Source organism: Phoenix dactylifera, unplaced genomic scaffold, assembly GCF_009389715.1.
Source record: "Phoenix dactylifera cultivar Barhee BC4 unplaced genomic scaffold, palm_55x_up_171113_PBpolish2nd_filt_p 000077F, whole genome shotgun sequence".
Taxonomy (NCBI): Eukaryota; Viridiplantae; Streptophyta; class Magnoliopsida; order Arecales; family Arecaceae; genus Phoenix; species Phoenix dactylifera.
The window spans coordinates 1,457,134-1,479,376 of record NW_024067676.1 but is presented as its reverse complement, the minus strand read 5'-3'; the positions used below and the strand labels follow the sequence as shown (position 1 = coordinate 1,479,376).

Below are 22,243 nucleotides of genomic sequence, written 5' to 3'. Positions count from 1 at the left end.
AGCACGTTGGAAACCAGTTGCTGATTTTGGTTTATAAGATTTGGCTACTCGATTACCACTGCATGCATGCATGGATTGGCCTAATAAAAAAACCCTCGATATTCTTTGGCTAGTCTCTGCCCATTAGCATCCCTATCTTCTCCATTTTTTTTCTTTTTTTTTGGCAGCTTAGTGACTCAGACACCAAAGATACCTGAATGATAGAGTGAAGTTGTATATTTTATTTTATAATGTCTTACAATTGTAGCTAAGGCTTACTCCGTTCGAAATAAGTAAACTAATTGGTAAACAGAAATAAAATAAGAAAGATAGCTTGTGTAACTCTCATGAACTTCGTATTCCCTGATGGCCTAGATTCAAATGTAGTCTCGTGGGATTGGGCCAACAAGCCAATAGTTTGAACCTAGGCTCTAAGACTTGACTAGACTATTTATGTCATAAAGTTGGGTCAGCATGAAGATTGCTTGAGTAATGAAAATGAACGCTCAATTGAGGATTAGAATATTGTAAAGATTTGAATACGGACACAAAAAGTAACAATAAATTAATGTTAATGCTAAACTAGTAAAATCATAAGTAGGAAAATATCATGCCACCTATATACGTACATATAAACATATATATATATATATATATATATATATATATATATATATATATATATATATATATATATATATATATATATATATATATATATATAGGATCTTAACATCAAGATCCTAAACACATCTTTGCCTATTTGTTAGCCAAGAAATGTTTTATTGACAAAAAATAGGCAAAGATGTGTATAAATGTATATGTCTCTCTCTCTGTGTATAAGTTGTTTTTTTTATTTAAAAAAATGAACAGTAAAATTGAATACTTCCTTGCTACGGAAGGAAGCATTAACATTGATTTTTCATGCAACTTACTGATCTCCTTGGGATGTCATTTCCTTGTTCTGCATTTTCTGGAAACATAAGAATGTCAATCCCTCCATTTCTTTATTTTAATCTATGTCAAAATCTTTGCAAAGTAGAAGTAAAAAACAAAAGATCACATAAACAAAGGTAAATGGTTACAAGATTCTAGTGCAAAATGAATGTAGCATTGGTTACTCTCGCTATATCTCTCACATGAAATGGAAAGAGGACACTTCAAGGGAATTATATCCATATCCAAATTTTTAGAAAACACTCTTTAAATCTTAGAACTTTGCAACTCCTCCAAATGGAGGAATGCGACTGCTGAGCAATCATCCAATTTTAAAATGAATTTATCTTTACATGGCCATATTAGGATCCTTCATGTGTGCTAATTAATGTTCTTGCTCCATGCATGATAGAACTATTATCGTGCCACAGTATGCTACTTAGAGTGTTTAAATAGATGATAAAAAACTTATGTAGTGACATTATGGTAATGGATTATTTCTGCATCAAATTTTGGCATAAACAAAATGTACAGCTAATTAAAAGTGCAAGATCTAATTTTTTAACAAGTCCAATATTGGATTAAAGCAATCAATGCCAAGTTACAACCACGTCTATATATGCTTTATAGCTGTCTAACCACCTTCACCTAACATGCATTATTGTCAAAGCAATACCAATTAAACAATACTTTCTTTACTTTGAAGGCCTCCACAATTATTTGAATTATTTTCTTCTAGTGATAGAAGAATTCTTCTCCTTGACATTACACTGGTCATGCATAAATATTTGCGTATAACTGTACGGTCTCATAGATTTGGTCTAATTAGCGCACACATAGAGAGCTAGTATTGGGTCAAGAAGTAGAATAAACCTCGGGCCGATCAGTGAAAACTAGCCGCCCTTCTCCTTGCCGTCACAAACCCACGGCAGCTACGTAATACCACGTGTTCTTGTACCTCGGAGAAAGTTGTCATATCTACTGCACGAAGAAATTATGGGCTCGTTTGGTTCGCGGAAAGTATTTTCCCTCCTAGGAATATGATTCCCAGGAATCATATTCCTAGAAAGAGGATACCTAGGAAAGTATTTTTAGCATGTTTGGTTAACCATGGGAAAGTGACAAATTTCCAAAGTGCTTATGTTTGGTTGACCATCCACTTTCCTAGGAAAATTATGTATAATTCCTATTATGCCCTTAATAAAAATTAGTTCTTTAATGTCTCTTTAATGCTTCTTTAATGTTGAAGGGTCTTTTTGGGAAAAAATAAAAAAGGAGTGATTCCCACCTCATGGGAAAGTAACTTTCCCATGTTTTTCATGGGAAAGACTTTCCCATGAAATGTGGGAATCATATTCCCATGGGAATATAACTTTCCCATCTCTCTCCTTTGAAAACTCCAACCAAACAAGAGGCATTTCATTACTTTCCCGTTGACCACACTTTCCCCCCTCCTTTTCCTGCGAACCAAACGAGCCCTATATAGTCCACCATATGATGGTGCACCATATCAATCACCGAGATAAGTGCTTGATAAATGAGGCTCACTGTCTGTTATTGGCATGGTGCACCGCCATATAGTGCTTATGATGTGGGGGTATAATTTCTCTTCTCAGGCATTATCCTATAGAAAATAATGCCTTAAGAACCTCCTAGCAACACCAATTACAACGTTTGTGAGGGTCTCCAACAATGTCCATATCATATATATATATATATATATATATATAGACACACACACACGCACATATTGATGAATATGGACATTTATAAATTATAAATAGCAGTCCTTGCTCAACAAGTTTATTATTTATTAAATATAACATTACCAAGTCTTCATGTGACCCTGCCAAATTTGAATTTGTTTTGGAGTGGTAACTTTCTTTAGGCGCAGAATCCGTTGAGCCTTAGGTAATTGCTTAACTGGACTTTTTTCACTGAAAAAATAAAACAAAATAAGAAATAATTGGGTTTTAACAGCTTAAGGCTATTTGCTTTGTAATATACCACTCCATAATTACAATCGTCTAATTCCCACAAATTCTGCCACAGTAATTACTACCATCAAGCAGCAGATACTCTACAGGAAGTGGATTTTTCTACAACCTTAGGAGCAGGATATTCCTAAACATATTTAGGGAAATAATATGACAAATTTTAACAAATCAATGAAATAATTGATGAGAAATTTCAACACTACTTTTAAATATCAACCTCCCTAAAGGACTGGATGCAGACAAAAAAAAAAGCCAATAAAATTATAAAACGAAAACTTTGATTGTTGGATTTTCTCTTGCTAGGATTAGAGTAATAAATGTAATAACATTAATGCAATGAGGCATGATGTTGACACAAAATGACTCTAAAAGCTATTAAATTATATTCCCTAAGCCTACATGACTATGGCCAACTGCAAAATTCTTCCCTCGATCACACATAAAAATTGAGTTGTCAAGTAACGTCTCTCATGATAACGGGAACGGGGAAGGCTGCATATAATTTTCTTCGTGTCATCCATGCAAAGCTTGTTGATTGTATGGTAGCTTCATGGATCTCTCCATCTTCACAAGCTCTTCTCATTTCTACCATACAATTCACTATGGTTTACTTATTTTTTTTAAGAGAAAAAATAAAATAAATAGTTAAAATTCAAATAATTTATCGAATTAGTTGAATAACAAAAGCTATCTTTTTAATCAAATTAATTTCAAGAACAATGAATAATCTAATCACAATCATCTTCAAATATTTTTTTCGCTTAAATATCCATTCGATATGAGATAATGAGTAATACTGCAGTAGTGGACTGTAGCGTCATCAGCAAAGTCTAATATTAATGCATGCAAAAGGCTTTGCATTCGATCGTGCATGCAAGACCGTGAAAGTTTTATGTGCATTGAGACCAGGTGGCCAAGTAAAGCCAACCACAAAATCGGTTCCTCCACCACAATACATGGCCGTGAAAGCTATCAAGCCATGTATCTCACAATCTCATGCTCAAACGAGGCCAAACTTGCAGTCTTCTATGTCTCCAATCACCCTACTCTCTATCTCTAATATATATGCATGCCTCAGTTCACTTCTTAATTTTTTGTTTTTGGAAAAAAAAAAACAAAGAGAGTGTATTTTTCGAAACCCTAAATATATCTATCAAATTAGATGGTTAATAAAATTAATCATAGAGGTGAAAGTAGATAGGATCTGTTTATGAATAGAATTTAAAGCATCCGACTAATATTTATATTATTTTTTAAAAAATATAAATAATTGTCTAAATAGTTAATTCTATTTATAATTCTATTTAGTTTTATATAATACTCAAAATTTTTTGAGAAAAATAAACAGCCACAATAATATACTATTAATTTGATTTATACTCACCTATCCGACTTAGTAATATTTTTAATTTTATAATCATAAAATTTAATTAGTCAATTAATATTAATATTTATATTTATATTTGGATTTTTTTTTCTGAAGGAGCAGCTGAAATTTAAACTCTCTCTCAAGCTCACGTGCATGGCAGGTGATATAGAGAAGGAGGGCAGCGGCCAGCTGGGGCCGGTCCGGGACAAGACGGCATCCACGCGCCAACCATCTCCAGTCCACCTGCGACGCCATGCAAAAAATACGACGCGGATCCCAGAAGTTTCCGCCACCGATCTCCTTGTCCCTCTCTCCTTTTATTAATTAATGGCCGAAAAGATTCACCTACCCCTAGTGTTAATGAATAAAAAGACGAGAGAAAAAGTGAAACAGAGCACCACGATATAAACCCCCCCAGTGCCGTTTCTTTTTGCCATTGCGTACTTCTCCCATCTCTCTCTCTCTCTCAACTCTGTTCCTCCCCTCTGAGCCCACTCCCCTCCTTTCTCCCCTGTTCTTGTCTTGGCTTCTCCATCAGTAGTCTGAGGAGCGGCGAAGAACAAAGGAACCATGTGTGGCGGCGCCATCATCTCCGACCTCCTCCCTCCACGGAGCCAACAGCACCACCTCGCCGCTGCCGCCGACCTCTGGCCTTCTCCCTGCGCCGATTCAACCCAAAAAGGTGACATCTTTATCCAATTTCCGCTTCTTTTTCTTCCCATTTTCTTCCTTCTGCCGTTTTCCAGAGGAGTCGAGTACTGATGGTGGGTTCTTGGGGTGGTTCAGAGACGAAGAAGAGGGAAAGGAAGAACCTTTACCGCGGGATCCGCCGGCGGCCGTGGGGGAAGTGGGCGGCGGAGATCCGTGATCCGGCGAAGGGGGTCCGGGTCTGGCTGGGGACCTTCAGCACCGCCGAGGAGGCCGCCCGGGCCTACGACCGGGCGGCCCGCCGGATCCGCGGCAGCAAGGCCAAGGTCAACTTCCCCAACGAGGACCCGCCGCCGCCGCCCGCGAAGGCGGCACGCCAGCGCTACCGCCCTCACTGCGTCGGCGGGGAGGCTTGTTCCTCCGCCATGGTAGCGGTAGGCGGCGGTTTGGAGACCGGGAGGCTGAGGGAGGAGGCGATGGCTTCCGGATCGTGGGCTGATCCCTTTGAGATGCCGTTCATCGAGGGGAGCGCGGCGGCGGCGGCGGCGCAGTCCGGTGCTAACGCCGGGGTTCAGATGGGCGGCCCTTCTTCCAATGAAGAGCTATTCTGGAATTTTGAGGACCTTCTTTTCTAAGCTCAAGCGCTCTCTCTCTCTCTCTCTCTCTCTCTCTGATGCTTGTAATTTGAAATTTTCCTCTTTTCTTCTTATTAAGGTTTATTTAGGTCTGGTAATATAAGTACTTAAGTAGTGGCGCAGGTAAAGTACCAGCTATAGTGTAGTTCTTTTCATTTTGCTTCCTGCCCTGTTGCTGTAATCTCTCAACATTTGCTTATGAGATGTGGACTTATGTGTTTGTGATTTTATTAGAATAAATTTATGGACTCCATAAGTTGGTGATGCATTCATTGGAAATTTTTATCTTGGATCCAGGAGCTCGAGCATTCCTTCTGTTTAATTTTCTCTTTTATCTTTGCCAAGCTTAGATTAATGGATGACAAATGAAGTATAATAGTCAGAGTCATTACAAAACTCAGTTATATGATGGCAGGTGGGTGACAAGCCATTTTAAAAGATTAATAGTCTAGTTAAGCCTATTTTGGACCTCATGTAGTAGTTTGGTCACAGAGAAACTTCCTGACCCTGGTGCTTAAATTCAGATACAATCAGAATTTCTCACCTTTCCTACAGAACTTTGTTGTTAAGTTGGTACGGTAGAAGAAAATTCCATTATGTTAATTTTAGAAACATTGAACAAAAATATCAGCAGTTAGAATGGTTTCTCAGGGCAATTCCCAGCCAAAGATCTGAAGCTGAATTCTATCAAACTACACAAATCATCTCAGAGCTAAAACCTAATCACAAAAAGAACAACCATCTTTTAATTTTAAACAGGTCTTAATCAGGATCGATATGCCATTTTGCACCACAAGAGTTGTATTATTTGGCATAATGGCAATTCCATTAATGCAACCGCACCTATGGAATCTTGAATTACTGCTCTCTCTGAAGCCAGACGCATGGAAGTAATGGCTTATAGCAATTATAATATTACTGCTATAAAAAAAAAAAAAAAAAAAAAAATCCCAGAGGCACAGACTAATAAAGGCTCAAGGAAAGCAAGAAACTATGACCTAAAGCCGAAATATCAATCATTTTATTAAATATATTAAACCATTAAATGTAAAAATATTAAGTAGCCCACATAAAATATATGGCTATTTTCATCTTGTCGTGGTAAATTCTACAAGAGGCCATTACATCAGTAGAGCTAGATCAATGTCAAACTGCACCTTAAACCAAATCAGACTACGACACACTGAACTAGACTGCATTCAAAGGTCATGTGGGGTTACACCAAAATATAGCTCCAAGGAACATGGAGTACAAGAAGTATCTATGCCTATTCAGTAGAATTCTCATTTTGAAGATGAATTTCCAGTCCATCTACCCATGAAGCCTGATGAATTAACTTGCCAGATTTCACAGACTGCAGGTCTAAAATCAATAAGTTTTTACTTATGGGAGAAAGGGATGAGGAGAAAGGGATGAGGAGGTTACAGAAAGTGATACAGTACAAAATCAACAACAATGCTCATCTATATTTGAAAGAATGACCAATTATACTTTGATTTTAAATGGAAAAAAAAAAACATGCTGTAGTGAGGTTTGAGGAAATGCATTGATTCTTGAATAAACTAGACAAATAAGAGTACAGAAAATGCTAGAAGAAAAGAAAGAGAGCACTATAAAATCCAACTAAGGATTACATGAATCTAACTGAGAAAATAATGACTAGGGTAATACATTGTGATTGACTTCTGCAAGTGTTGCTTCAATTGCACCAGCAAGTGATTACTATTACTTCATCAAATTCAGAAACTAGCATGTCCATAACTTCCCTAAAAGAATGCAGCATTCGGTATACGGTATAGCATATATGATACAGTGTATACGGTATAGGATATACGGTATAAGGTATACGGGAAGAAGAATGATCTATACGGTATACGGTTTAGGGTATATTGTATACTGTTTAATGATAACATGGGTATTTCATATTGGGAAGAAGAATGACCAATATTTTTCATTTTTATGTTATAGCCTATGGTCAAAAAAATTCTACTTTAATTTCGGTCATATGGTTGGTCCCAAATTAGATGGCTAAGATTTGATACTCTCAGCAATCTAATAGACTAGAAAGATCTTGGCAGGAGGTCTTGTTGTGGTTCAAATCTGGCCCGAGGGTGACCATGCCAGTGGAGCCGATGGAGCCTCCGGTGTTGAAAAGAGGAAGACGGAAGCCACCTCCTGCGCAACGGCCGTGCACCTGCACAAAGCCTTACTGGTGTTTCCGATAAGGACCCTCCGACGATCAAGTTAAAGTGGGTAACTTTGGTCCAGTCAAAGGTTCCTTAGAAATTATCTGAACGAGCTATTTATAGTCTCGGTGGAGTGGCCCAGGTGGCGGAGGTACTGTCGGCTCTCATCATGAGGGGGGTGTAGCTCTGAGCCGGATGGCGCGCAGCTCAGGCTGGCTGGTGACGCGCGGTACAGCCCGTTCTCGAGAACGGTAGGGTGTTGACAGTCACAGCAGGGTATGGCCGGAGTAGTTAAGGTGTCGTCTGACTCCTGTTGGAAGGTTATGGAGATATGACACGATAGTATGGCGAAGTACAGCCATTTAGGTGGGCGTAGGCCCGCACATGGGTGTGGCTGTTGGCGAGGCCGAGCTCGTTAAGTAGTCGCCACTACAAAAGAAAGGGTCTCTCCCGACGCTCTTTTTGGTCTCTCCCGACGCTTTTAAGCGTCGGCGAATTTCCAGCCCACGCACCTCAAAGCGTCGGTCAGACGTCGGGCAGGTGGGCGTGGGTCCGGTTTTTGCCGACGCTAAGGGAAAGCGTCGGCAAAAACAGGGCTTTCCCGTCGGAAAAAAGGGCTTTCCCGACGCTTTAAAGCGTCGGTGAAGCCCAATACAGTTTTGCGTTTTCGCCGACGCTTTAAAGCGTCGGCAAAAACGGCTTTCCCGACGCTTTAAAGCGTCCGGAAAGCCCAAAGATTGCCAGTTTAAAGAAATCAAAAGGTTTTCACCGACGCTTTAAAGCGTCGGTAAATCCATTTTTGCCGATCTTTAAAACAACCTTACTGGATCTTGGGGCCAAGGTAGCTTTGATATCCTGCATCCCACAAACCCTGCACCTGAATACATATCTAGAGAGGGAAAAACTGCAAAAGGTAAGGGCGGACCAAAGCCAACAGAATTTTGATCTGCTTGTTGGCATCGCACTCTGCTCTCAGCATGCACTGGGGAGAGGTTCCAGGTTCAAAGGCAGAAAATGGCATTGCCACAGTTATTCGCAAAATGAGTACAATCTAATTTCAACAGAATGAAAAACATAAATAGCCAAAGTGAAAAAACAATTAGAAAATTGATATTTTTAGCAGCACATTCCTACTTATTCTGGATGGTTATTTGCAAATAAAACATGAACCTATTCCGGTCTGAATGCCATAGTCTGGGTTTATCATCTGCAAACAGATCCAAAAATTTGGTTTCAACAGATTGTGAAAAGGCTCTCTCGGAAGCAACTTCGTAAATTGGCTTTCACACAACATACAAAAGGCTAAACTTCATAGCAGCAGGAATTAACAAGATAGAGGATGCTATAGCAGCTCCAAATAAACGATGCGAAATTGAATACGCTGCACTCAGCTGTGGCTTCTTCAGAGGCAGATGCGGTGATAATGGACGGTTTGAAACAACTTCAGTGGATTCAGATAAGGCTCGATTTGCTTGGAGGGCTCGGCTTCCATGTGAAGAATTCATTGGCTGTGAAGTTCCCAAATAGAAAGCAGATCCGCAAGGGGACCTAGTGAAAGTTCTGTAGACCCCAAGTTGAGTGACCAAGAAAACAAACCTGTATTACAATATCCAGAACTGGTGCCTGTGAAAGGATTTGAGACAATTGAATGCAGCATGAAGTTAGCACCATAAAGAAGCAACTATAAACACAGTACCATCAGAACTCAAGAAACCCAGTAAATATTAATAGAAACTAACAAAAGAGATGCAGATCTTTAACAAAAGAGTCAAATAGAAACTAACAAGACCATTGACAAAACAACCTTACTTTCAACAAAAGGGCAACATTTTGATTGCAAACTACATGTTTCTAGGATAAGTTGTGGATTAAATAGTATGCTTAATGCAAAAAAGAAAATTAAAAAGGAAATAAGGAGGGCAACTATGTAGCATCCCTGCAGATTTTGATGGTCTAATCCCTCTTATTAGCACTTGAATGGTGTGTATCTGCGTATGAGTCTGCATACATGCCAAGTTATCCCTTGGCTTACCGGATAGTGTGCAACTCTCGCAACGTGAATCACTGATTATAAGTTCACAAAGTCTGAAAGAGAACTTGGCCCATCGTACAACCATACAACAACCACAACATTCTTCCAAAGTTAGATAACAAAAGGGGCTTGCAGTTGTCCCATGCAGGTTCTACCTTACCTTCAAAGGAAGGACCTTTTGTTTTCATCTTACCACGTACAGGGATATCAAATGGTAGAACAAAAATCGAAAACCAAGTTTTTGAATTAGGGGTCGAAAAACATCAACAAAATAAAATTCAGCTTCTGTACTTCACTAAAGCATTGATGTTGAAGCTAAGCACAGAAGGTTGGAAATATAGGTGACAGAACTAATTCACAAAACTTGAAAGAGGAGTAATAGGAGTTGCCCTAAATCAACAGCTGAGGTTGAATAGTTGAATTGCACATTTTATCTAATTGCTTGGGAAAAAAGGATGATGTTAGAAATAGCACTATGGCAGCTATGATTTGCCAATTGCCTTTCTAGACTCATGAAGATGCAATAGCTAGACAATTAGTATAATAAACTTTTTTTTTCCTTTTTTGGTGAATATAGATTCTATAATTCAAACAAGAAACAAGACTAATCATATGGAAGACGATGCCCCATGCTAAATGCTTGCGGAAGGCCGAAGTTCACACAGAAGTTTTGATTTTAGCATTGGGACTGACCGAAGAAAATGAACATATTATTTCAGGCTGCAACAAAGAAATAAAAACTTGAATTTTTCACATAACATCCTAAGCAATTATAGCGCCAGCTTACCAAGGGATGGTGGAACACAAGGTACCTGTCAGAGATTAAAATAAAGCGTTGGTTCGCAGGATCCTCAAGTGCAGCTGCAAGCAACAAGCGCTCCGCGTCAACCATACTCGACTCTCCCCATGCCACCTGCACCATACCACAAACACGCCCTTCTTGTTAAAAGAACAAAAATAGGAGGAAGATACCTCATTAAGAAAAGAGGAGGAGGAGGAGGGAGACCTTGACGCTCCCCCTGAGCTGACGGCCATAAAAGAAGGGGGAACTCGTGGTCGACTCATCGAAGACGATACCCGGCTCGGAATGTATGTAAATCGAGTAGTTGCGCTCCTCGGCATTCTGCAGAACACCAGCCAACCATCCATTTGAAACCCCAGAAGAAGAAGGAGGAGGAGGAAAAAAAAATAGAGGGGACCGATGATTATATAGTCAATGTAATACGTATAATATACACAATATTATACACATTATCTATATTGAGACTATACCTCGAAGAAGGCGTGCCAGAGGAAATCGAGAGGGAGATTGAAGCGAGCAAGGAAGAGGAAGGCGATCTTGGGAGTCCCTTGGACGGAGGAGGACCGTCCAAAGGAAGAGAAGGCGGAGGCAGAGGATTCGGATTGGGAGTTGATGCGAAGGAGGGCAAGGACGCAGATAAGGACGGAGAGGGAGAGAACCAGCTGCAGACCCAACCAGAAGTGCTGCCGGATCGACGGCGACGACGACGACGGCGGCGGCAGCCTCTTCTTCATCGTCATCTTCACCGTCACGGCAAGGGAGGAAGAAAGAACCGAGGAGGAAGAACAGAGGAGACGCTACAACGCCATCTGATTGCTTTGATCCTCCTGAGATGCTCTTTCAGCAGCCGCTTCGAGTCGTACTCCCGGATCTTCTTCCGCGCCATCGTTGCAGATCTGCATTTTTTTTTCAAAATCTTATCTCCCTATTTTTAAGAAAAAGAGAGAAATCTTGTTTGCCTGGGATGGGTGCGGGCGGAGGGAGAGGAAGAACCGGTTTCTTGCAACAGAAGAAGGCCGGAGGGGAGGGAGGAGGAGGCAGAAGAAGGAGGAGGCAGAGGAGGGAGGAGGAGGCAGAGGAGGGCTTGATATGTCGATCGAGGATGGAGGAGGAGGGCGGAGGCGGGTTTGGTTTTCAACGACGCTAATAAGCGTCGTTTTAGGCCAACTGTATGCTAACAAGCGTCGTATATTGCCGACGCATTTAAAAGCGTCGGCTATCCTTGGCACTCTTCGGGACATTGCCGACGCTTTCAGCAAGCGTCGGCAAAAACATGTCGTTAAATCCTCTTTTGCCTGTAGTGCGCGTCATGTGTTTGATGAGGTCGGCTTGGCGGGTACTAGAAGTAGCTCGGTTTTCCGGATTCCGAGATGTGTTTGGTGGAGCGCCTCGAGTTCAAAGGTTGGAGTGTATCGCTGGGTTGGCGCCCCGAGCTTAGCCGGGGCGGGTCGGCGATTGTCTGTTGGTGGAGCTTTCGGCGGAGTTTCGAGGACAAGCTGGCCCTGTGCCGAAGTAAAGATTCAATCGATTGTCGTTGATGTTTACTGGGCCGAAACTAGGCGGTTTTTTAGTTGTGGGCTGGACGATCCTTTTTTCCCCCTATCAGATCTCTTTAGTCATCACCCGAGATTAAGACCTCCCTCACATAGGCCTAGCTGAGCGTGGAACAAATGACCTACGTGGCCAAATTTACTGGACTTGACCGTTGTCTCTTGCGCGATATCAACCATAATTTACAACGTCCGTTTGGTGCGAGCGACGAAGACAACCAAGTCTTGCTCACGAGGCCAATGTAAGCACACTCCGATACCCGCCATTAGGTTTTCAGCTTGCCTGCAGCTCTCCATGCGTGCGTTGCAAACTCTTTTGATTCTTGCGACTTGCATGAACCTACACGAAATAAATAGATCTGGCTCGAGAATTTTTGTACTCGGATTGGTTCTTGGTCGATCAAAAAGTAACCTGATTATATATAGATAGGTTTTGGTTTAGCCCTCCAACTTGGTGGGTCACTCGGAACGATCCAGATCTAATAACTCCTTTAAAAGATTTATTTTATTTTTAAAAAAAAAGTTACAGAAGGTGATCGACAAGATCGGCCACAGAATTTTAGGATACAAGATTGTATTTTTATTTAATTTTATCATGTCATACTAAATTTTTTAGTCTGGTACGATTGTAATGGCATATTTAAGGCTATCTTTGATTTTTATTATTTGACATTTTCAATAGTATATTTTGCTTTATGTTTTAGTTATATATGATTAATAGATAAAAATTTAAATATGTTGATGAGTTGTATAGATTTATATAAAATAAATAAAATTAAAAAAAACAAAACAAGTAAAATGAAAGAAGAAAATATTTTTGTTCACGCAATTTCTCCAAAATAATGAAGAGTAAAAGAGGCAATCTAATTAGCAGCTTTATTTGTCATCTAAAATGTATGTACAAGTCCGGAAAACATCACACTCTGGCTGTAACCATGGGACGCCCTCTAAAAGTGAATGGTCGAAAGCCCACGACCTTCACGTAGAATCTACTTAACCACATGCACTGAGTCGGCGCCTCCCGGATGATGCACCGGGAATCCCAACCTTTTCAGAACCCCCAGTTTACACCTCTCTTTCTTCTCCTCCTCGTCTAGTATTGCAGCCATTTCATCACATTCCGCCAAAAAAAACCCGCCACCTTTCTTATTGTAACGTCTGAGATCCACCAAAGACCTCCGCCATGTCATGCATCACCTCTTCTGCCGACCACCTTTACTACTATAAAAAGAACAACCAACTCTTCCCTCACTCCGTAAATTGCTCCCCAGCTCTCTCTTTACTCGCTTAAATGGCCTTCTCTCCTCCCTTCCTGCTCCTCATCTTCTTAGCCTTCTTTCTCTCCCTCTCTTCCGCTCTCGGTGATGCTGCTGCCGACACTAGTACTCCGAAGACTTACATCATCTCTGTCCGGAATGACCTCAAACCCTCTGTGTTTTCCGACGCCGAGAACTGGTACACCTCCTCCATTCTCCATGCCCTCTCCTCTTCCACCGACTCTCTTGAGAGTTCCTCCCGACGGACACATGGCATACGTAAGCCCCTCCACGTGTATCGCACCGTCTTCGTCGGCTTCTCCGCCGTGCTATCGTCGGCCGAGGCCGACCTCCTCCGGTCCGATCCGGCGGTCCTTGCCGTTCTGCCCGACCGTCCCCGCCAACTCCACACCACCCGTTCCCCCCTCTTCCTCGGCCTCGTCTCCGCCGACTCCAAGCCCAACCGCCTCCTCGCTGCTGCCGACTCCGGCTCCTCCGTGGTCATTGCCCTCGTCGACACTGGCATCCGCCCCGATCATCCAAGCTTCGCCAACGACGGCCGCCTCCCCCCTCCTCCTGCCCGCTGGAACGGCTCCTGCGACCACGGTCCCCACTTCCCCGCCACCTCATGCAACCGAAAGTTGGTCGGCGCCCGCTTCTTCGATCACGGTTACCTCGCCAATACGCAAGGCGGCATCGGCAAGGGCTGGGACGTGTTCTCTCCCTTGGACTCCCAAGGCCACGGCACTCACACCGCCTCCACCGCAGCTGGCGGCGCCGTCCCCAATGCCTCCCTTCGCGGCTACGCTGCCGGGGTCGCCTCCGGCATTGCCCCCCGTGCCCGCATTGCTGTCTACAAGGCCTGCTGGGCCTCGGGGTGCTACGACTCAGACATCATCGCCGCCATCGATGCGGCGGTCACCGACGGTGCCCACGTCATCTCCATCTCCCTCGGCGCCGGCGTCGTTCCTCTCCAAGTCGACCCAGTCGCCATCAGCACCCTGGGCGCAGCCGAGCGCGGTGTCTTCGTTGCTGCCTCCGCCGGCAATGAAGGCCCCCTCGAGTCGACAGTAGGCAACGTCGCCCCTTGGGTCACCACCGTCGGCGCCGGCGCCATGGACCGCCGGTTCCCCGCCGACATCATTCTCGGCGATGGCACCGTCGTGTCCGGCTTTTCCATCCACATCGGCCGGCGTTTTTCTCCGAAGCGTTCATTCCCTCTCGTGTACGCGGCGAACGCGTCCCAGTCCGACTGGGAGGCGCCCATGGCCGCCTTCTGCGGGCACGGGTACTTAGACCCCAACAAGGTGCGCCGCAAAATCGTGCTCTGCGATCGCGGCGAGCTGTCGCGCGTCGAGAAGGGATGGGTCGTGAAGCACGCCGGCGGAGTCGCGATGATCCTCGCCAACGAACCTACGGACGGGGAGGGCGCGACCCCGGACGCCCACATCCTCCCCGCCGTGTCAGTCGGCTACAAGGCCGGGAGGGCCATCAAGGCGTACATCAGCGCCAACGACGCTCCACGTGTCCGTTTATCCTTCCATGGGACCCAGGTCGGGGTCAAGCCCGCGCCGGCGGTTGCCGGGTTCTCCGCGCGCGGGCCCAGCTTGCACACCCCGCACGTCATCAAGCCGGACCTGATCGCGCCAGGCGTCAGCATCCTCGCGGCCTGGCCGGACCGGGCGAGCCCCACGGGCTTAAAGGCCGACCGGCGCCGGACGGAGTTCAACATCATCTCCGGCACGTCCATGTCGTGCCCCCATATCGCCGGGGTGGCAGCGCTGCTGAAGGACGCGCACCCGGACTGGTCGCCGGCGGCCATCCGGTCGGCGATGATGACGACGGCCTATGCCACGGATAGCATGGGCCAAGACTTGGTCGACGAGAGCACGGGAAACAGGTCCACCGAATGGGCCTATGGTTCCGGTCACGTGGACCCAGAGAAGGCCGTCGATCCTGGCCTGGTCTATGATCTGACGGTGGACGATTACTTGGACTTCATGTGCAGCTCCAGTTACAGCAGCGCGACCATCGAGATGATAGCCAGGAGACAGGTGAATTGCTCGGAAAAGATCGGACGGCCTTGGGATCTCAATTACCCATCAATTGCTGTGACGCTGGAGCAATCCGATGCCGGTAAGCTTGAAGCCGTGGTTCATCGGACGGTGATGAATGTGGGAGAGGACAAGGCGAAGTACACAGTGAGCATCAAAGAGCCGAAGGGGGTGCTACTGGCGGTGGAGCCTCGGAAGCTGGTGTTCGGAGGCAGAGGTCGGAAGCAGGAGTTTGTCGTCAAGGTTTCGACGGAGCCCATGGAGCTGCAGCCATGGACTTCATGGACAGAGTTTGGATCGGTGACGTGGAGCGACGGGAAGCATAAGGTGAGGAGTCCAATCGCAGTGACATGGCAAAGGAAAGATTAGGCAATATAATATAAATATTTAATAAGCATGTCCCACCTGGAAGTGGAACGGTTGTATTGATATATTGCTTGCTAGATTTGTTTCGTATCTTGTGTTTCTTGCCTAGATTTTGAGTTCTATACATTTGTCGAGAGGAAAACCACGCTGGTGATTGAAGCAGGAGTTCTTTTTGTCTAAATAAATATGTCATACCATTGCGGCAGGAACCTGGAGCTGTGGAGTCTGAATTTACTTGGCTTGGAACTGCAACAGTCCTAATCAGCATATTGCACTGCCGTCTTGGTTCTCAAAAGAAGACATCAGCTATTTTATGAGCAAATTTGAGAAGTCAGGTTATACCGGACAGATCGATTATTACTAATTTTTTGACTTGTAAGTTCTCTGCAGCAAGGTTTGGAAACTCTGTTTTGGCTCGGTTTATGGAGGTTTTGTTTCGGCGGTTTTGAAATTATTATTGGAGCCGTAGTCAAAAGATCACTAATCACATCTATGATTTTATCCAGGTTCTGATTTGATTTGGTGCGTTGTTTCCCAAGTTTTGTAATGGTGAAATCATCTTTAGTGTTTCCACAAAAACTTTATTTCGAAGAGAGAAATGTTTTTTGTGTGGGAGAAAATCCAATAGAAAAGAAAAAAACAGCAAATGAATGGAAAGAAGACATCTCTTCCAATGCCACTCAATTCAAGCTTTATACACTCCCTGGTCCTCACTTCAATTCCATTTAACAGGAATCCAAGAAAAATCAAAGTTTTGTTCTTGTAGATATGTTGCGCTAACTAATGTACTCAAGCATAAAATCCAGCTCAAATCATTGAGAACAGGAAATTTATTTGTAAATCTTCTTATCATACTACAGCCTCAACCACTGAATGGTATTCGGCGCCTCTGGACATCAAAGTGGACATCTATTAGACCTGTTATTCCAGCCGTAATCTTTTGCCCTGCTCTAACGGGGCCGACGCCCTGAGGAGTACCTGCATAGAAAGCATCGGTGGCATGGCAAGGCAAAGAAATAGTAATGTACAAACTGCTAAAATGCCGACAGTTTAATATGGTGATTCTAACATTAATTTGACAGCATAATAGAGTGAACTCTGAAGAATTAGAGTGCTAAAGAGTAAGGAAACATATATAGCAGTAGTATTTACTGAATCAATGAAGAGACAGTGCATATTTTTGGTATACTTTAAAGACGTACCAAGAATATGGATCCAGAACTAGTCAGATGAAAGAAGATAACTAATTACCATGTGCATAGCCGCATGCAAGCAAACTTTTTAAGATATTCAGGCTGGTATAATTGCATGAGTTGAAAGATTTTCAGGAATACTGATACATACAGATTAAGGGAAGGGGGATGAGATAATGTCACTCACAGATTAGTGTTGTGGGAGATTTTAGAAGACAATTATAACTAAGGTCATCATAATTATGAGGAAATGTAAACTATTAAAAAAAAATTGAGGTTGCCTATAAACAAAATGGACTTAGCAAAAGAGGACCACATTGAAGTGGGGGTGTAATAAAAACAAAGGAATGAATCATATTGGTCAGAATGGAAAATAAACTTTTAGCAGTAATCATAATATAAACCTGCATAAACAAAATATGCATGCAGTCAGCCAGGGTCTCCCATCCAATTCAATTGCTTATATATCCACTCCTACATGATGTGGAAGGAATCTGACACAGTACAGGCACTAGAGGGACCCATTTTAAAAGTTTATGGAAGATCCTCGACACACGCAAGGACCATTTGGATATGATCAGTCTTATTTTCGAGAGGAATTACATATTTTCTGCATAGGCCAAACTGAAGGAACAGAAGATCAAAGAAAAAACAAGACTTGAGAGAGAATTGCTAATTGACAACCTAATTCTATAGTGAAAAAATGCGGAAAAATGATCCATAAAGACCATCCAAATTGATAGATAAATTTGCTGGCTATGTGATGGCTATGGTAAGGTCAGCTTCTTTGTCTAGTTGGTTACGTGATGTTGTACAACTGTTGGGCACAAGATGCAAGCAAGCTATAAGCACTGGAGCATTTATACATCATGGTCATACATCTCTGGGGGGCCACATTCATATGAGACTATATTAAGACTTGGTACCATATTGGGCACTAGATCATGACATGTGTGATGCACTAGTGAGGAAGAATGGATGGCTGTGATCCCTCCCCATGTTTCAAAAGATTAGTAAAGGGAGAGAGAGTCCATCGAGATGACAATTCATTTAGATGTGGGAATTCTAGTTTCTTCTTCTTCTTGAGATGACAATTTCTTTGGATGTGGGAATTCTCGTTTCTTCTTCTGATTCTATGGGTCTCCCTTCTCACGTAACTGCAATAGATCGTTGAACACATGACTGACAACCATCGCGAAAGAGTTTGCTATATGTAGTAGTATAGATTAGTAAAAAGTACCCTTTTAAAACAACTGTATATTTAGTTGTTTGAATTGCCCATGGCATTTTCAACACATATAACCAAATATGTCAATTTATATCTTCCGATGGATGCCAATAATAACATATGCAACTGAATTTTAAACCAGCCTCTCTTTTTTGCATGCTATAGGCATCATAGACGCAGCAAACACATCTTTAAGTCTTTTGAATGGTAACTCATGCTGATACCTCTAGCTTGTTTCTTCTACTTTGAATAATCCATTGATCTCAAAGTTGATTCACATGCAACTGCTTCTGGCTTCTAATAAGTCTAAGAAACTACAGAATTTGAGTGCAAAAGGGTCTCTGAATAGAAAAGTGAAGTTACCAGTTAAAATCACATCTCCTTCCATAAGTGTCATAATTGAACTGAGATGACTGATGAGAAATGGAATCTTGAAGATCATATCTTTAGTTGAGCCTTTCTGCCTAAGTTCATCATCTACCTGGTAAAGAATGCTGGCAAGTTATTACTTCATAGAAAAACTATGAAAAGCATTAATAACTAATTATCAGATACTACCACATCATGCGGGATAATGAAATTCTGAGCAGACAATTCAAACAAGTACCTTTAACCATAACTCCAGATTGTCAGGATCCATCACAGTTGACTTGGGCAGCTGCATTCAAATAGGTAAGTAAGTGGGTAAAATAACCACCTTGAACTTTCAAATGTCCTTGTCGAATGCTTAGCAGTGAACCATGTCTCACAAGCAGAGAGGTGCAGATGATCACAAACCTCATGAAAGCTAAGGAAAATTCAAAAATTTGAATAAATGAGTGTGTGTTCGCAATCTCAATAAACCGCTTGTCTACCTTGGGCCATAACTGTTGAGAAGGTTATATTAACATCAACTTTTTCTGTTACGTTTTTGAAGAGAAACTTCTCCTCTCCAAAATACCGCAATTGGGTTTAATATGATTGCTGCTTCAAGATGTACCCAGATATGAAGTGTTCATTGAACTTTGAGATCTCACCCTTGTGAGTAAGATCCAGCTACAATTTGATTAGAGGAAAAGATGCCCTTCTTAAGAAGATAATTACAGACTAAAAGTACAGGGTTGCTTACAACTGCACTGATTGGAGTGAACGTGTCCTGCCCTTTGGCCACTGTCCATGGGAGACCTGCTGACTGCAAATAACACGATACTTTCTCAGCTATTGGAAACATCAGTTTCTCATAAGCACAATATACAAACGTGCACAACTATGTCGTTATTCCAGAAATTTAAACAATGAAGTTATCATATTGTACAACACAAAATACTTTTTCAACTCGATAACATTAATACATCATTATTTCATCACTCTAACAAAAAAAAAATGTAGAACAAAAAAAGAGTATAATATCATGACAAAAAATCCAGAAAAGTGTATCCTTGCTTTACTTCCCCCTGGAATCTTTATCCATAAAGTTGCTAGAAAAAAGAGAGGCACATATATTTGTAATTATTTTTTTAAAATCTCAGGTATAAGGAAAAAAATTAAGGCTGGCAATTGCCCAGGCCACCATGGAGCCCACTGTTCTTGGTATGGTGATCAACAAACGAAATTTAGCATACAGCAAGCTTAGATTTCGATCCCCAATAGAACAGTTCCATCTTTCATAGTAAATATCAAGTGAACTATATCCCAATTCCTAAATCCGTAACCTAGTCATATAACTTAAGTTGATCTTATATAATGATAAAGGTTATATCTCTTGAAACCAATCAAGATAGTGGTGACATTATGCTTTGCATGACATTATCCCTCCATTACTATATTACGAGAATTTATGATCCTTACATTGCAACAAACTCATACTTGTGCATAATTAAAGAGTATGTTGAGCCCAAAATGATTGCAATAATATGATCCCATTTTTGAGACCTTTAGAGGCAATCAGCAAGGAGATTGTGGATTGGAATTTTCCGTTCTTAGTGAAATAGTAGATCAGCAAGGAACTCAAATTAGATTTTAGATAAGATAATCTAGGTAGCTGCATATTCAACAATAGATGGCCCCCCCGAACAAAGGTTGATGTGTACTTGCAATTTTCTGATCCCCTATTACACCTCACCTAATCTTTAAGATATTAGGCAATTGATGTGGATATTTGTATGACAAATTATGAGATTATCAAAAACAAGGAAAACAAAGAGAGGTTAGTGGACACATGTAGAGACCTATATATAGAAATGTATATATAGTGACTGTACAGAAGATACCGCCACCTAATTATTTTTACTAGAAAAAATAATGCTGAAACTTTGCACCTTTGCAGAAGATTGGATTTCTCTGGCAGTCATATCCAAAGCAAGTGCATAGCCTGCAATTGTTCACAAGCAATTAACTTGGTTATCTAGAATCAAGTATCTGTTTCAGTTCAGCTAATAGCATTTAATTTAGAACCAGAGAAGAGAAGCACAATCCCATATATTATGGACATAGTCTCCCTATTGGGTAGATCCTAGACAGTACAGAATGACTGTAACCACTGTTCTTCTAAGGAATCATGATGAGCAAACACTTTTATATACAAAGTTCCACAGGCACAGTTAGTGCATGTTGTTCCATGTCAAAATGAATATATGCTAAATTTCCGCTCAAAAAAAAAGAAGATGTCACACAAATGATGGTGAATGCTATCAAAACATACAAACATTCAGCAGTACACAGTCCATATCACATCAACACATGGATTAAGCAAATGTCGCTTGCTTTACATACTAAGAAGAACTATAATGACCATTATAACTTAAAAGAGAAAAAGAACGATTATATTCAAAAAGAAATTGCTGAACACGTGCAAGATATTAGCAATAAAATAAAAACATCTCTTGTCATTTCCCATTAAGTAGAAATATTATGTAAGAGTACTTTAGTAAGCCAATGCTTCAACACATAAGCTAATCCAAAGTGCACTATAACACTGAAACAATTCCTTGAAGAGTTCCTATGATAAAATAAACAAATAACGACAATAATATCATAATTATTTGCCTACTTGCAGCTTTCATGGAGCTGCCAAGTGCAACCTATCATTGCATTGCAATGAAAAATTGAATTATATCCAAGCATTCCAGTCCGGGTGAAGGATTGATTTTACCAATTATCAATACAATATTTGCATGGTAATTAACACACACACAGAGAGAGAGAGAGATGTCACTTCAGGGTAAGCTGACAACTGGTAGTAAGACCTAGCCTTAATACTACTACTAGTATATCCAAGATATCACCTTTAGTACGCCGAAATTCTCAGAAATCCAGTATCACCAGCATGTATTAAGATTCAAAATTAACTTCGACAAGGAGTACTAATGTTGGAGTTGATGAATACCTCCAACGTAGTCCATGGCGGTGGCCTCCGCAACGTCGCGAGCTTTCTTCCCGATGACGACGGCCAGCTCTACCTCATGATCGAGCGATTCCAGCGGGTGCGGGATCTCGATGGTCCCTCCATTCTGGAGGTAGGACGAGGTGGGCTTCAAGAACAACACCGGCGCCTAAGAAAAAACAAAGGAAAAATCAAACATGCAAACAAAAATACATGAGATCGGTTCACGGAAAAGAAGAAAGAAAAAGAAAAAGAAAGAATACAAGATATGTGACTCGAATTTGAATCAGAAAAAAAAATATAACCTTGGGGACGGCGTTGCCGAGTTCCTTTGCGTGGGCGGCGTAGTTGCGGCCGACGCCGACGATCTTAGTCCCGATGCTGAGGAGCTTCTGAGATGCCGCCGCCGCCGCCGCCATGGCTACACGTCAAGCCTCTGCAACCCTAATTTCCCGATCGATCCAGGAAAGATGGAGAAGGAATAAGGTGACGACTGTAATTAGGCTAACGGATTAAGGGTGTTTCAGTAAGCTCGTACAACGTTCTTGCACGTGCCATGCACTTGATTCCCATCAACTCTTTGTTGTATTGTCGCCTGCCTGCTTCGGTGGAACCGGAAGCAGAGTCTCCATTCATGAAACATATTAATAA

At 42.0% G+C, this 22,243-nt stretch overlaps 4 protein-coding genes across 6 annotated transcripts; 2 read left to right on the top strand and 2 right to left on the bottom strand.

Annotated features, from left to right (window-relative positions):
- The first annotated feature begins 4,699 nt into the window (after positions 1–4,699).
- Positions 4,700–5,836, top strand: LOC120104713 (ethylene-responsive transcription factor ERF071-like). The gene is made up of 2 exons (XM_039116318.1): positions 4,700–4,963; positions 5,068–5,836. The coding sequence occupies exons 1-2, from the start codon at positions 4,852–4,854 to the stop codon at positions 5,562–5,564; spliced, it is 609 nt and encodes a 202-aa protein (XP_038972246.1). The 5' UTR covers positions 4,700–4,851; the 3' UTR covers positions 5,565–5,836.
- A 3,408-nt stretch (positions 5,837–9,244) lies between these two features.
- On the bottom strand, positions 9,245–11,646 carry LOC103723448 (glycosyltransferase BC10-like). Of its 2 annotated transcripts, XM_039116301.1 has the most exons (4): positions 11,055–11,645; positions 10,789–10,905; positions 10,595–10,695; positions 9,245–9,373 (listed from the first exon to the last, which is right to left on the bottom strand). In XM_039116301.1, the coding sequence occupies exons 1-4, from the start codon at positions 11,322–11,324 to the stop codon at positions 9,352–9,354; spliced, it is 510 nt and encodes a 169-aa protein (XP_038972229.1). In that variant the 5' UTR covers positions 11,325–11,645; the 3' UTR covers positions 9,245–9,351. The 2 variants fall into 2 exon arrangements, with proteins under 2 accessions (XP_038972229.1, XP_026655894.1); XM_026800093.2 differs by having other exon boundaries at positions 9,281–10,695; positions 11,055–11,646.
- A 1,392-nt stretch (positions 11,647–13,038) lies between these two features.
- LOC103721693 (subtilisin-like protease SBT1.5) lies at positions 13,039–15,918 on the top strand. Its single transcript, XM_026810252.2, has one exon. It carries the CDS (start codon positions 13,426–13,428, stop codon positions 15,811–15,813), a length of 2,388 nt encoding a protein of 795 aa, XP_026666053.2. The 5' UTR covers positions 13,039–13,425; the 3' UTR covers positions 15,814–15,918.
- A 539-nt stretch (positions 15,919–16,457) lies between these two features.
- Positions 16,458–22,212, bottom strand: LOC120103806 (probable acylpyruvase FAHD1, mitochondrial). 2 transcript variants are annotated; one of them, XM_039116298.1, is made up of 7 exons: positions 21,898–22,201; positions 21,596–21,761; positions 20,529–20,581; positions 19,340–19,402; positions 18,839–18,889; positions 18,595–18,712; positions 16,458–16,788 (listed from the first exon to the last, which is right to left on the bottom strand). In XM_039116298.1, exons 1-7 carry the CDS (start codon positions 22,009–22,011, stop codon positions 16,673–16,675), a joined length of 681 nt encoding a protein of 226 aa, XP_038972226.1. In that variant the 5' UTR covers positions 22,012–22,201; the 3' UTR covers positions 16,458–16,672. The 2 variants fall into 2 exon arrangements, with proteins under 2 accessions (XP_038972226.1, XP_038972227.1); XM_039116299.1 differs by lacking the exon at positions 19,340–19,402 and having other exon boundaries at positions 21,898–22,212.
- Positions 22,213–22,243: the final 31 nt, after the last annotated feature.